General features: G+C 41.2%; 1 protein-coding gene across 1 annotated transcript in view; it reads left to right on the top strand.

Moving 5' to 3' along the window:
* Positions 1–259: 259 nt before the first annotated feature.
* HMGA2 (high mobility group AT-hook 2) overlaps positions 260–13,878 on the top strand; it is a 139,702-nt gene continuing 126,083 nt past the window's right edge. Inside the window, exons 1-2 of the mRNA XM_004276598.4 lie at positions 260–1,139; positions 3,744–3,830. Of these exons, the coding sequence (XP_004276646.1) occupies positions 1,029–1,139; positions 3,744–3,830 (198 nt within the window). The 5' untranslated portion in view covers positions 260–1,028. The remainder of the gene's footprint in view (positions 1,140–3,743; positions 3,831–13,878) is intronic.

Consider the following 13,878-nt stretch of genomic DNA (forward strand, 5'->3'; position numbering starts at 1 on the left):
TTTCGAACGCTGCCTCTGGCCCACGGCCAGGCGCCTTGGCTCGGCGGTCCGCCTGGCCTCCCTCCTCCTCATACTTTTCCTAGGGCGCAGCCCCCTCCCCTTTATCCGCCCACGATTAGAGGTGGGCACTCCCCCCCATCCCGCCGCCCCCTCCCCAAGCGCGCGCACACACACACACACACACACACATACACGCACACGCACACACACACACATACATACACACTCTCATCCCGCTTGAATCCTGGGGCAGGAACTCAGAAAACTTCCAGCCCGGGCAGCGCGCGCTTGGTGCAGGACGCAAGAGCAATCAGCCCGTCCCCCTCCGACTCCCCGGTGCCGCTGCCGCCCGCTCCCGCCACCCGAGGAGGCGCGGTGCCACCCACCGCTCCGTCCCCTGCCCGCGCTCAGTGCCCGACCCGATCCCGGCAGAATCTCCCCATCCTCCCTCTGCTTTCCGACTGCCCAAGGCGCTATTTGTTTTCTCTCTCTTTCTCTTTCTTGCTCTGCGAGCGCGGAGCGAGGGGGAAGAGGAGGAGGAATTCTTTCCCCGCCTAACGTTTCAAGGGACACAATTCACTCCAAGTCTCTTCCCTTTCCAAGCCGCTTCCGAAGTGCTCCCGGTGACCGCAACTTCTGATCCCAAACTGAGAGGGTAGCCTCCCAACTTGAAACCCTCTTTTCCTTCTCCTTCGCTCTCCGCCTCCTCTCGCTACCTCCACCGTCACCTCCACCTCCGGCACCCACCCACCCTGCCGCCGCCACCAGCAGCGCCTCCTTCTCTCCTCCTCCTCCCCTCTTCTCTCTTGTTGGCAGCCGCTGGACGTCCGGTGTTGATGGTGGCAGCGGCGGCAGCCTAAGCAGCAGCAGCCCTCGCCGCACGCCAGCTCTCGCCCAACCCGCCTCGTTCTCCAGCCCTACCTCGCAGTCTCCCGAAAGGTGCTGGGCAGATTCCGGGCGTCAGAGGCGAAGCGGCTGCAGCGGCGGTAGGAGCGGCGGCGGCAGCGGTAGCGGCGGCGGGAGGCAGGATGAGCGCACGCGGTGAAGGCGCCGGGCAGCCGTCCACTTCAGCCCAGGGACAACCTGCCGCCCCGGCGCCTCAGAAGAGAGGACGCGGCCGACCCAGGAAGCAGCAGCAAGTCAGTACGCGGGCGGGGTGCGGGCAGCAGCCCACCTCCGCTCCCTCCGCGAGGGCCCCGCGACCCGCGGCCACCCGAGCGCGGGAGTCCAGCCGCCGCGGCCGCCGCACGCCGCCGCGGGGGCGAGCTACGGAGTCCCGGCGCGAGTGCGCGGCAGAGCCCCGGGCGCCCGCGCCCCTCTGGGCCGGGAGGTGGGAGCCACGGCGGGCGGGCGGCCGGGTGCGGGCTGGAGGCGGGGTCGGGCGAAGCGCGTCTTCGGACTTTCGCTATTGTGCCCGGCCCGAGTGGCGCGGTGTCTCCTGGTGACGGGAAGCGGCCGGGTCCGACAAGTCGGGGCTCGCCAGGCACTTTCCGAGCCGCTTTGCAGTGGCCCGGCGGTTAGGGGTACTCTGGCGGGTCAGGGTTGGAGGGGCTGAAGCCTCGGGGGCCGGAGGCTCTTTCTCCCGCCAACTGGGGCTGCTCGCTGGCCGGGGACTGGCGCGCCGCAGCCGCCCCCTTGGCGCCCTCCCCAAGTTCTCGGTGGCCTGAGACTCGCGCCCTCCCGACAAAGAACTCGTGGGCCCGCCCGGTTCTCCTCGGGCTCTTTAAATGCGGCCGCTGCTGAGGTGTCCCAGGAAAGGGGCTGGCTACAGGAGACCCTGGGTCCCCACGGGATAGGATTAAGTAGTTCAGCCAAGGGCGCGGTGGCAAGCAGTGTCCGAGAGGGTGCACGGTAGCTAGGGTCACTTCCTCGCCAGGCGCCCAGTCCCCCTTTTGCCTTGGGTGCCGCGCCTCAGAGCTGCAGACCTGAAACGTCCTTCTCCAGAGCGAGTGACTGGGGGTTGGGAGGGGACGATCGAGGGGCGCCCGGGACCCCGCGGAGTGGAGGGTTTTGTCTGCGGATGCAACCAATTAAGCGTGTAGCCTGCGCTTGCGGAGCTGCGCGCAGCGCCCGGGGTGGAGGGGTTTTGTTCGCAGCAATTTCCAAGCCTCCGCGGGCAAGGATGGAGCGGGACTTGTCTATTGAGAACATTTAAACTCCGCTTCCGTGGGGTTTAAAGCTACTTCTTCGTTCTTTAGCCTTAAAGCGCTTCCTTCATGGCAAATAGGCCTATTAGAAAATAATCCTAGAGTCCCAAAGCTGCCCGAGAGCAAGGTGGGGAAGGCGAACAATGTTTGCTTGCCAGTGCGTTTTAGAAAAACTGCTGTACCTTTTTGAAATCATCAAAGGAAACAAGCCAATCTAGAGGCCCCTGAGTTTTCCCGCTCTGCCCGGGCGACACTTTACATCGCGTTAGGATCCTGTTTTACACCTCCCAGGAAGTCACTGCCCTTCCCCCCGCTCTTGTTTCCCACACGCCACCCGGCTCACTCTAACTACTAATTGCCCCCCACCTCCAAAAAATAATCCAAAAGAAATTGCAGTGGGGTCTGGAGGTGATTGGAGGTTTTACCTTTGAGTTAAGGCAGAGTTCACAAAGAAAGAAAAATGTGTCTCCTATGTGTTTGCTCCGGATGTGCCCACTGGAGCTAGTGGTCCCACAGAAGCTTGCAGGAAACCTTGCTCAGAATCTCTAAATAGGATGCGAATTTTCATTGAAGACTTTTATGCATTTTAAGCTAATTCTCATTTAATAACCGAATCTGAATGAGATGTAAATTGATGATTCACTGGATAAATATTTAGAATCTGGAATATTAATCATCGCATTCTCTTAACCACTTGAGTATTTACTACTTGGCATAGAAGCCGTTTAAAGTTTTGCTAAACCTATTGATAGTTTCAATTTCTCCTTCCCAGACACTCCCATTCCTCCTTACTACCCACCCCCCATCCCTTTTATTAGTTTTCTTCGGTACACCCCCATAAGGGTTTTCTCAAAAGAAAGTTTTGGAGAAAATATTTATTTTTATCAAAAGACATTTAAATCTAGACTGGAGACCATTCCTACATCTCCAATTGGCAGTGAAGAATTGAAGCAATTACCTAGATAATTCAAGCAAAGCCTCCCACGACAGATTTACCATAATTATTTGGAAATTTCAGGAGGAATGGAGTTATTTTAAGTTGAAGAACTTGGATAATTGCTCCAGTATTTCACTCAGTGTGTTGATTGAGTTATAACTGACCTACAATATAGATATACAGAATGATCAAAAGCCACCTTTTTCAATATGGGAGATTGTTGAAATATTTCTGATGTTAGCTTCATATTTCTGTTGTTTAAAATGCTGGTATAGTGGAGAGTAGTATTTGTGTAAAATGCTTATTATTTCTATGCGTTGCCAAATACACAGCCTTGCATATTTTACACCTTAAAATGTATAACTTTCTTTCTAGAACAAGCAACCTTTGAACAGTCAGCCTTTGTTACCTTTTTCGGGTTGAAATAGAATCTAGCTTTCATATGCGAAATAGAATTTCCTCTATGAATTCTTGGATTACAAGTATAGTTATTTCCCCTTTCTGTAAACTCTGTACCATCATCATCCGTTTATGCTTGAACTGAATGTGTTCCAACAGTTCTGTTGAGCAGCACAGGCAGAAAATACAACTATAGAGTCAGGGTCAATTTCTTTCAGCCATTCTTGCCACAGCAGCATTTTTTTTCCCCCCGAAACTAGGAGCCAACCGGTGAGCCCTCTCCTAAGAGACCAAGGGGAAGACCCAAAGGCAGCAAAAACAAGAGTCCCTCCAAAGCAGCTCAAAAGGTGAGATTTCTTACGTCCTCCCAACTTTCTCAATGCCCAGAGGAACCTCCCTGTAATTTTCCCATTCTAGATCCGCACCTAAGGATTTCTCCCAAGTGGGTAACCCAAGACTCATTTCCTACCTTTAATATTGGTGAGATTTTCAAGCAGATACTTAGTATAAAAAGTTCATGAAGATGCTTACAGTGCTGTTTTTAAACAATCACCAAATAATAAGAAACTTAAAACGGAGATGGGAGGGGGAGGTGGGGGAGTGGAGAATGAACAATTAAGATTTGCACCAGTTGTGAAATAGTTAAAAACAAATCAAAGCTATAGATTTTGTCTGGTGGTGAAGTTTTTGCAATTTCCTTAAAAAATAATAAAGATTAATTTACTTTGTGCTTATTTACATGATTATTGGAAAACCAAATCCCACTATTAAAGTTAAGTACTTTGCCAAATAGATGATAATTAGAAGTAAATCCAATTATGGGATTCTGGAAAAAAATTTTCACTAATTTTACTGCTTTAAATGTGCTGATAAAGTACCTTGTTTGTTTACAATAAACCTACAATATAATATATCATAATCTCTCAAAAGGCTTTCCACCTCAGGTGATAGAGAAATGTTCTGAATAGGACAATGAGAAATTTTTTAAACAAGTATTTGACTCATTTATTGTATATTTTTGGGCAGGATAGAACCCAACCAAGTGTAATTTCCAGTGTTTTTCTTTATAAATTTTAAATTGCAGTTTAAAAACTTCATGTTTGGTGGTATTTGAGCTAACAAAGAAGAAATATCTCAGGATCAATGCGTAGACAGAGAAGGGAAGGTGAAGATAAAATTCACATTTTTTAAGCTTTACAAATAAATCAGAAAAAAAGTTTCTGTATTTTATTTGTGGGTTTGTATGCTCGTTAAAAACAAAGGTTCAAAATTCAGAAGTAAGTTTTGATATATCTTTACAGTCGATTTGAGTACACCATGTACAGTATTTGTTGAAAATGACTGTATGCTCATCTCTTGAGGATTAATGTTTTGTGTGGTTTTCTCTGTGAGTGTGAGCACCTACCATATTATATTTGATAGTTTTCAGTGTTGTAGACTTCCATAGCAACCAGTGATACATATAAAGTTATTTAGGGAGCAACTATGAGTTCTTCTCTGTTTTGTTTTAACAGTCTTGAACAGAGTTGAAAGAACAGATTTCTGATATATTTAAATAGAACTGCTTCTCAGAGTGAAGATTTAATTGTACTCATATTTAATCACTAAACATTGAAGTAGCTCTAAATTATCTTGTCATTTAAAAGTGCCTGTGTAATCTGATATTACTAATATGAATACTTACTATTTGTTTTTTTACCTGCTTTATTCAATTTTAAAAAAGGGCCAATTTAACATAGGGGTTTTTTTTGTTGCATTAAGTTAATTTTATCTTACTTTTACTCTAATGGAATGGCAAAGAAATATCTTGGTAGCTAGCTGACAAACATTTAAACTATGATGTAATTGCTCTGAAAAATGCATCATAACATCTCCCAGGAAGAAATCTGTAAATCTCATCATAAATAAATTATTTAAAATTCAATACAAAAAAAGGGAAAATGAATTACCTCTCATATTTTACTGTATTACTCTTTTTTTGGAACGAGTAAAAAGGTGCTTCCATCACCTTCTCTTCAGTTTGAAAAGTTTGCCACTGACTAGCAAAATCTTTATTGACAAAAGGAAAGCTGAGACTTGTGCCTAATTTACCACCTAAAGCAAAATAACAAAAAGTTGGTTTCTTCCCAAGTAAGGTTTGACTTATTTTTAGTTACTTTGGTGATAGGCATTTATAAATGACCCTTTGGCTATTCATCTTTCTGATAATTCTTCATGTGTATGCACATAGTATTACAACTTCCAAAACAGAAGTAGGCTTTCTTTTTCCGAAAGAAATTTTTCTCTGAAATCTTTCATTCTTCCAGACAAAATTATTTCACACAATTCTGTTATAAAAGTCCCCTTTCTAATAAAAATGGATACGTATTTTTGCTCAGAACCTGACTGTTACATTTCTTCAGTTTTATAAATTACGCTTCATCTGGAGAAGATAACACTTTGCAAAATAATGAATGACACTGATGAATTGTTCATGGCATGTGTAAACTTAAGGTATTTTCACTTTCGAATTGGTATTTATTGAGTTTGCTAGTACCCTATGTAAACATGATTATCAAACATATATTTGTTTATTAAACATATGTTGTATTCTAACAAAACATATTTTTGTTAGGACTTTGAAAAGTTATCTTTTTTAGAAAAAGTTACATTGTTCATAACATGCTAGACTGACCAGAGTAGAGATGAGAAGTCTTCTATGATTAATAAATTGGGAATTCTCCTGCAAACTGAGACTCACCAAAATGGAAACTATATAACAAAACCTGGTAAGTATATAAGAGAACAGAACTCTAAAATTAGAGGAGATACAGTGTACACTGGGATACTGATGATGTTGTATGTTTAAAATTTCTTGCTGCTTGGAGTTTCTTTACTTACAAAGTTTGTGTTTGGACCCAGTAACTGGCCTTGGGGCATTTGAAAACAAAACTGCTTGTTGGAAAATTAGCAGTGTGACACTTGACAATGCATGAGGAAAGTTGCAAGACCAAGTGGAGGACTACTAAATTAGCAATCACTTTAATTTCAGGTCATATTCAATATAAACTTGATTTGTGTAATATATAAAACAAACATTTATAAAAACATAATTTGTTATGCCTGGAACTTTTGGAAGAGAAGATAATTATTCTTCACTTTGCTTCTATTCCGTTATGACAAATTCCCATGGATAACCATTATGTAGAAATTCTAGTTATTCCTAAGAACACCAATCTGAGTGCTCAAAGTTCATCCCTGAACCAGTTTCATATTGTTATCTTAATAAAAGAAATCAGAAGTTAATGTTTTCCTGAATAAATAATTTATTCGTGTGAGTATGTGTGTGTCTGTGTGTGTGTCTTGACCCTTTTATTTATGTCTTAGTTTGAGGTATACCTGTGACCAGTTGGCTCTTAATTTCCTTTTTGTTTTATTTTGTTTTCCTCTCCTGTTTGTGCTGGATGGAAATACTTTGTATTTTCACATTTCTCATGTTTGGAGAGAAGAAAGATACCATCTCCTTTATGTTTAGTTTAGGGCTTTTGTTGTGCCTGTTTAATGAGAGAACACTGGAGGGGTTTCTTTCACTAATTCTCCAGTTTTTAAGGTCACAAGTCAAATTCATCTGTAAGTCAGGCCAATTGTCATTCAGGTACTTTTAGGGAAAAAAAAAATTCTGAGATTGAATTAATTTTAATAGGAAGAATTGCGTATAAAAAAGATCTCAGGTGTGAGATAGCCCTACTTCATGATATCACAGATTTGCTTGAACTTCCTTTTGACTTTAGGTTGTAGTGAAGAGAAATAAAGAGCAAAGTACAAAATGAAAATACCATCTAGGTAAAGTATACTTCCAATAATGTGTTCAGGCAGACACCTAATTTATATTTTCCACTTGCCTAAACAAAGAAGACTTGATACGAATTGGATACTATAGAGGAAGATTCGTGCTCCTTTTCTAATCGTGTTCCTAGGAGGTTGGTTGATTTTTCACAAATGATTACTAACACCAAGCACAGATATTTTAGGATGAGAGAATGGGTTTTCCTCACCATTTCAGTTAAATATTAGCGCATAGATGCGGAGCAAGGACATGATTTTTTACGGGATATAGTAGGTCGAGCTGAAGAGGGGAACCAAAGGCATCGTTATAGGTAAGTCAGGGAAAGATGGTATAGGCAGTTGTCATACAATTCCAGCCTATGGCGTCTATGTTACTAGTACGAGTTATTTTGAGTTCCTCTGTGTTTTTATGGCAAGTAACTTCCACTGGGACTCAGGGCTCTATCTAAGCATACAGATAAATCCAGTCAGGTGGAATTATGTAAAGCCCAACTGTTGTCTCCATTATCTTGGTATTTTAGGCTGTCTTACCTAAACAGTTGACTCATTTTTTTTTTTTCACTTAACTTTGCCAGAGAGGACCGAGCCTTAATGTATCAGTAAATTCTCTCTCACAATGCCTTTGAGTCATCGTAGATTATGATCCAAATATGGAAGATTCAAATACATTTGAGTTATTTTCTGAAATCACTTTACTTCAAGGAACCCAGAGATCTCATTCTTTGCCAGTTATTCTTCTGAACTTTTTCATCGAAAGCCCCTCATTACTTTGACTGACTTCCAGCTCTGGTTCATTTTTATCTCAAGGTCTCAACAGATCATTTTGCTCAAGAGAACATAACAGATTGGTATTCTGTTGCATTTCAGTTCTTTTTTGAGACTAGATGGATGCTGAAGAGCATTTTATGTCAGTTAAATCATTCAGACCCATCTTATCTTGTTAGCTGACTTTCTGCAGTTTCCAGAGCTTGCTCTGGAACCATATAGCTTGGCACAAGGGTGGAACAATGAATTTTATATCCTAGATGCTGAGAATTTTAGCTCTGAATTTTTATAGTGCCAACCAGGAGAAAAAGGTGAATGGAGAACTGATTCCATTTTAGGCTGCTGCTTTATTATTCTATATTGCTTTAATCCACTGAACAACGCTGAATGGCATCTTCTAAATGATTTAGCAAGGAGTAGTCACAGCCATTTTTTTCTCCAGGATAATGTAGGGAGTAGTTTGCTCGGAAGGTCGCCCTTATGAACTCTCATATCATTGCTATTGATTTTTCTGATTACAAAGGAGGGAGAGGAACAGTTAAAGAGGAGAATCCTAAACTTTGAAAATAACTTTTCCTGTTATTTTGGCCTTGGCTTTAATTTCATGTTTGTATAGGTGAAGACAGGCATGTGTAAATAATGACATGGGAGTTGACAACAAGGACTTCCTTGGGGAAAATGAGCATGAACTACAATGGATGATAGAATTCACTTTTATTTCTTTTTTGGAAAATATGTAGCGATGGCAAACTTGTAATGTCTTTTAAAGACTAAAAATAGTTGCATGTACAGTTTGGAAGCCCATAGAACTAGATGAGCAAAAAGGTGAAGTGACAATTACTTAACATTTAATGTGACTGATTAGTCCAGTTGATTTTGATGCCAGTGCACATTGATTTACACTCTTTATATTTTTGAAAGAGCTACTAGAAGAAATAAAATGTGACTCTACACTGTTTTTCGATGGCTCCCTATGCTCTAAAGTCAGCAGGTCTTAGTCATATATACATATACATGGAAAGATACATGAAAACAAAGCCAGGTACTACTAAGCCCAAATCTTTTTCTAGCTCTTTTGTGTGTGTGTGTATACAGATGCACTGATTGATTTGGAGTGGGGCATTCTGGTTTTTATGCATTATCACAGTATGATGTGAGCATTTAGAATAGCAAAAAATTAATAGCTATCTAAATTTGACCCAGAAGTCAGAACTGGCTAATGCGCTTGGTTCCCAATCTCAGCTCTTGTCTATGTCTTTATAGGAAACTTGGAAATATTTTACTTTTAACTACTCATTTGATTTCCACCCTAGAAGTTTTTTAAAAAATTTCCCCATGGCTACTTCATTTTGTACGGGACTGTCTCCCAGAAGAACAGACCCTTTATTGCCTTGAAATCAGATGGGGTCTCAGTTCCACCACTTAAGAACATGGGCAGATTGCTTAATCGCCCATATAAACAGGGGTAGTAATAGCTGCCCTACTTAAATAAGATAATGCTCAGAAAATCACTCAGTACTTTGACTGGAAACTTACAAAATTGGGAGGTACTCCTTTTAAGGGTAACATTTTAAAATATGGCGGGAGTTAAGAAATGACATTTGACTACCTACTAAATGCTGTAGCTTTTGTCAGGCTTACCTTCCATATACATTAGTTCCTTTAATCCTTTGATGTAGGCATTATGGTCTTCATTTCACAAATGAGAAAACTGTGATTCAGAGATGTAAACTGTGACATGTCTAATGTTCAGCTCCAGTAAATGGGAGTACCTGGGCTTGAGTTCAAATCTAATTCTAAAGCTTATGATCTTTCCACTGTTATGTGGTGTCAAATATCTCATAAAGTATTTGCTACAAGGTAGATTATGTTTTCTCCAGTAACCAGAAATGTAGGTTGTAAGTTAGGTTTTGAGAAATCTTCGGAGGGGAGTTCTCTACAAGCTTATAAAGGGATTGGCAATATGTGCTTACTGCAACCCATTCCTGGCCCCCAAATAAACCAGAAGGCTATGACGTTGGAGATCATGGCACACCCAGAAGTTGTTTTATTTGTTAAATGAAGGGGCTGGATGAAATGTCTTCTAAAGCCCTACCAAGCTGTAGAATTCTAAAGGTGAGAGGGAAACAACAGGGAAACACACAGGTGATATAAACACCAGTGTTTCTTTCTTTCCTTCCTTCATGCAATAATTATGCAGTGAGCACATCTTATGCACCAGACATTAATGCTAAGCACTGTTTCCAAGATCAAGAGTTCTATTTGCTAGATGAATTTCCTTTTTTAATTAATTTTTTAGTGCTCATACATTTAAGAGCCTGGAGTACCAAAACTTCTTAGAGAAAGATATAATTACATTTCCCATTTAATAGTCTCCCCAATCCTCATGAACTTGCTTCTAAAGCATCTTATAAAATTAAATACACAGTTCTGAACTTACACTTTTTTTAAAAGGCAAAAATAAGAATGAAGACAAGCCAGGAGGGAATAATACTTTTAACATATGATCGTTGCAGACGTTAGTATAACAGGGCTGATAATAGTCTGAAATTCAGTTCTTACAAATGCAGAATTCCCACCCTCTCTCCCTACTCCCCCGCCCTGAGATAAGCAGTAAGTACTCAGAATAAGTTATTGTCTGAATTATACATGGGTTTGTAGTGTGGAACCAAATTCCACTCTGGCTAAGGAAAACCAAATATACACTTACACAGTATTGCATATGTTAACATATTAAAAACAAAACAAGCCCCCGAAATGTTTTGTTTTCTATTGAAAAATAATATTCCGAAGAGCATTAAACACAGGGAAAAAAGTTAAAGCCAGTGTTTTCCAATATGTAAAATTCCTGGATCTATGCTGGTTTACGAAGGAAAATCCTAACTGGTTTTGCAGCTTTTGTGAAGTTTGATCAGAATGATTAAATAATGTGGGTTTTAATGAAAACCTCCCAGATCGACGACACACAGCACAGCTAATGTGTTTCTTCTAGATGTCGTCTCAGAAGAGGGTTTCAGTTTACACGTAATACTGGCCCCAAGACCAAGGAGCAAGTTTGCTTTTAACAAGTCCAAGTGATAATCGTGATATTTTGCCCTTTAGTTAATGGTGCGAATTTTATTTTTGAATAGACTTTTTGTAAATGGGATGCTCGTTTTTAAGTCCTCTTGTTTGCAGGGCTTTCTCTCTCTTATGAGAGATTTGTTTTCTCTGACTTTAAAATGCAGTGAAACCCTCTTAGAAGACAACCCTCTTTTTAACAGACTTTAGATACACCCGGATCACATCATGGCCCCGGTACATAACCACCATACAGAAAAGCCTGGTGTAGCACTGTTAGCTTTTAAGATCAGCAGTCTCCTACTCTCAACCCCACCTACCATCCCCATGCCCATTAGAAAGGATTTCTATCTTCCATGTTTGTATTATTTACTACTGAGTAAACTGTGCAACCTTACAGTTGCTCCTAAAGGGTAAATCAGACACTACTTCTGTATTAGGGAATTTTGTACTCATATAACTCGTGATGTACTAGCCAGAGGGTCTCTTAAGAGCTTCATTCTTAAGGTGATCTATGGGTGTAATGGAATATTTGCATTGATTGAACCTTCTATGAGATTGGACTAACTTAAAGGAAAACTTCCCCTTTAAGAGTTCCATCTGGTTAGGAGTGAAAGAACATTTATTGAGCACCTCATTTACGGCAGCCACTTCACTCCTCACTCCTCACCGGAGGTGTTATCTCCATTTCACACCTGAAACCAAATTAAGGTTTTCAGGGACCTGCCCAAAGTCATAAAGCTAACATGGCGGAGCAGGGATTTGAATCTAAGCTTTCCAAAGTGGAATCTGTGTTCCTTTTGAGATCTCCCTCTCTCCCTGAGACAACACTCAGAAAGAGGGTGTGATTCACTGGGCCCTCCTGGCTTTCACTTAATTTAACTCATGCCCTTATGACCGAAGGTAAGACAGGACCACTAACCCTTGACAAGGAATGATTCCTTTGTGGAGCCATTCAAAGTAGTAACCCCTACTACTATGATTCAGAGTGCCCAAATCTGACTCTTAGGTGGAGCTGAGGCAGTGACAATTTTCGTTAACTAAAATATCTCCTCATAGCAGCAAATGCATGTAACCTAGAGGGAGGTAGCGTTGTCAGGACAGTGAGAGCCCTGGCTTCAGAGTCCAACAGAACTGGGTTCCAATCCCAGGCTTGCCATTTACCAGCTTTGTGTGTGACCTGAGTTATTCAGCTAGCCTTTCTAAGACTTAATTGCCCGTTTGCAAACTAAGAGAAATAATAACAGCTACCTTACATGGAGGGCTGTTGTAAAGATTAAAATAACACATGCGAATGACTTAGCCCAGTGCCTAGGGTATTTTAAATGCTCAATAAATGTGAACTAACATTATAATCATACAAAGTTTGGGTTAATTCATGGAACCTGTTAGATAGGTCAGGAAGATATTTGGTGAGAAATCTTGTGACATAAAAATCTTATTTTGTCTATGTACCTGTGTATCTTTGTATCTCTCTGTGTATCTATCAATCTGTCACCTATCTCCATCTATTTTTACCAGATTGAAGGGAGAAAAGAGAGTCATTTGGCAGTGTAGACAGTTATAATAGGTAATTTTAGTATCGTTGTACCAAGTACTTGCTGCTAACCCAGGTAACAAAAGTAAAATGCAAAATGAGTTATCCTGGCTCAGGTTACCTGTATTTTTGTGTTTATATAGCCTTGAGATGATTCTCATACACAGAAGAGGATGTACTAAGTTTTCTTTACTCTGAAAATGGAAATTAGAAACATGTATTTTTTTTTTTTTTTGGCTGTGTTGGGTCTTTGTTGCTGTGCGTAGGCTTTCTCTAGTTGCAGTGAGAGGGGGCTACTCTTCGTTGCGGTGTGTGGTCTTCTCATTGCAGTGGCTTCTCTTGTTGCAGAGCACAGGCTCTAGGTGCGTGGGCTTCAGTAGCTGTGGCACACGGGCTCAGTAGTTGTGGCACACGGGCTTAGTTGCTCCGCGGCATGTGGGATCTTCCCAGACCAGGGATCAAACCCGTGTCCCCTGCAGTGGCAGGCGGATTCTCAACCACTGCGCCACCAGGGAAGTCCCTATAAACGTGTATTTTTATAGAAAGTGCATGTGATATGTGTGTGTTGGTGTATTTGGGGATTGGAGTAGGCGTGATAAACACAGGGAAATTATAATATTAAAATTTTACTCAAAAGGGAAAAAAACAACTGTGATACCAGAAAAATCTTCTGTGAAGTAAAGCAATGAACAAACTGTTAAGATAGTTAGAAATATATTCATGTCAGGTTTGTGTTGAGTGTGGAATTGTTAATTGTTAATAATATACATTGTTTATTAATTATTATTTTTAGCATCCCTTGTTTCCATCTCAGAGAAAAACATTGATGATTTCAGCTAGCTTTTTTTTTCTCTCTCTGCTTTGGGTGAACTGATTGACAGGTGTTTGTTTGGGGCAAGGAATAGGAAATTAACTATGTAGAAGTGTGCTAATATTTGTTTTTTTGAGTTAGAAGCCTATATATTTTCACTCACATTTAGATTTGCTTTGCCTAACAATGTGGGTAGAAGTGGTTTGTAAATTGTACAGTAATATATCAATGTTAATTTTGGTAATTTTAGTTGTGATATGGAAAGAAAAATCATCATTTAAGAAACATTAATTTTCTAAAAGTCTACTTTACATAATTATGGATATGTGGGAATAATTTTTTTTAATTACAGGTAGAAATAAGGGCAAAATGGCTTTTAAAAAGCATTTTCATGCGT

Source organism: Orcinus orca, chromosome 11 (genome assembly GCF_937001465.1).
Source record: "Orcinus orca chromosome 11, mOrcOrc1.1, whole genome shotgun sequence".
Classification (NCBI taxonomy): domain Eukaryota; kingdom Metazoa; phylum Chordata; class Mammalia; order Artiodactyla; family Delphinidae; genus Orcinus; species Orcinus orca.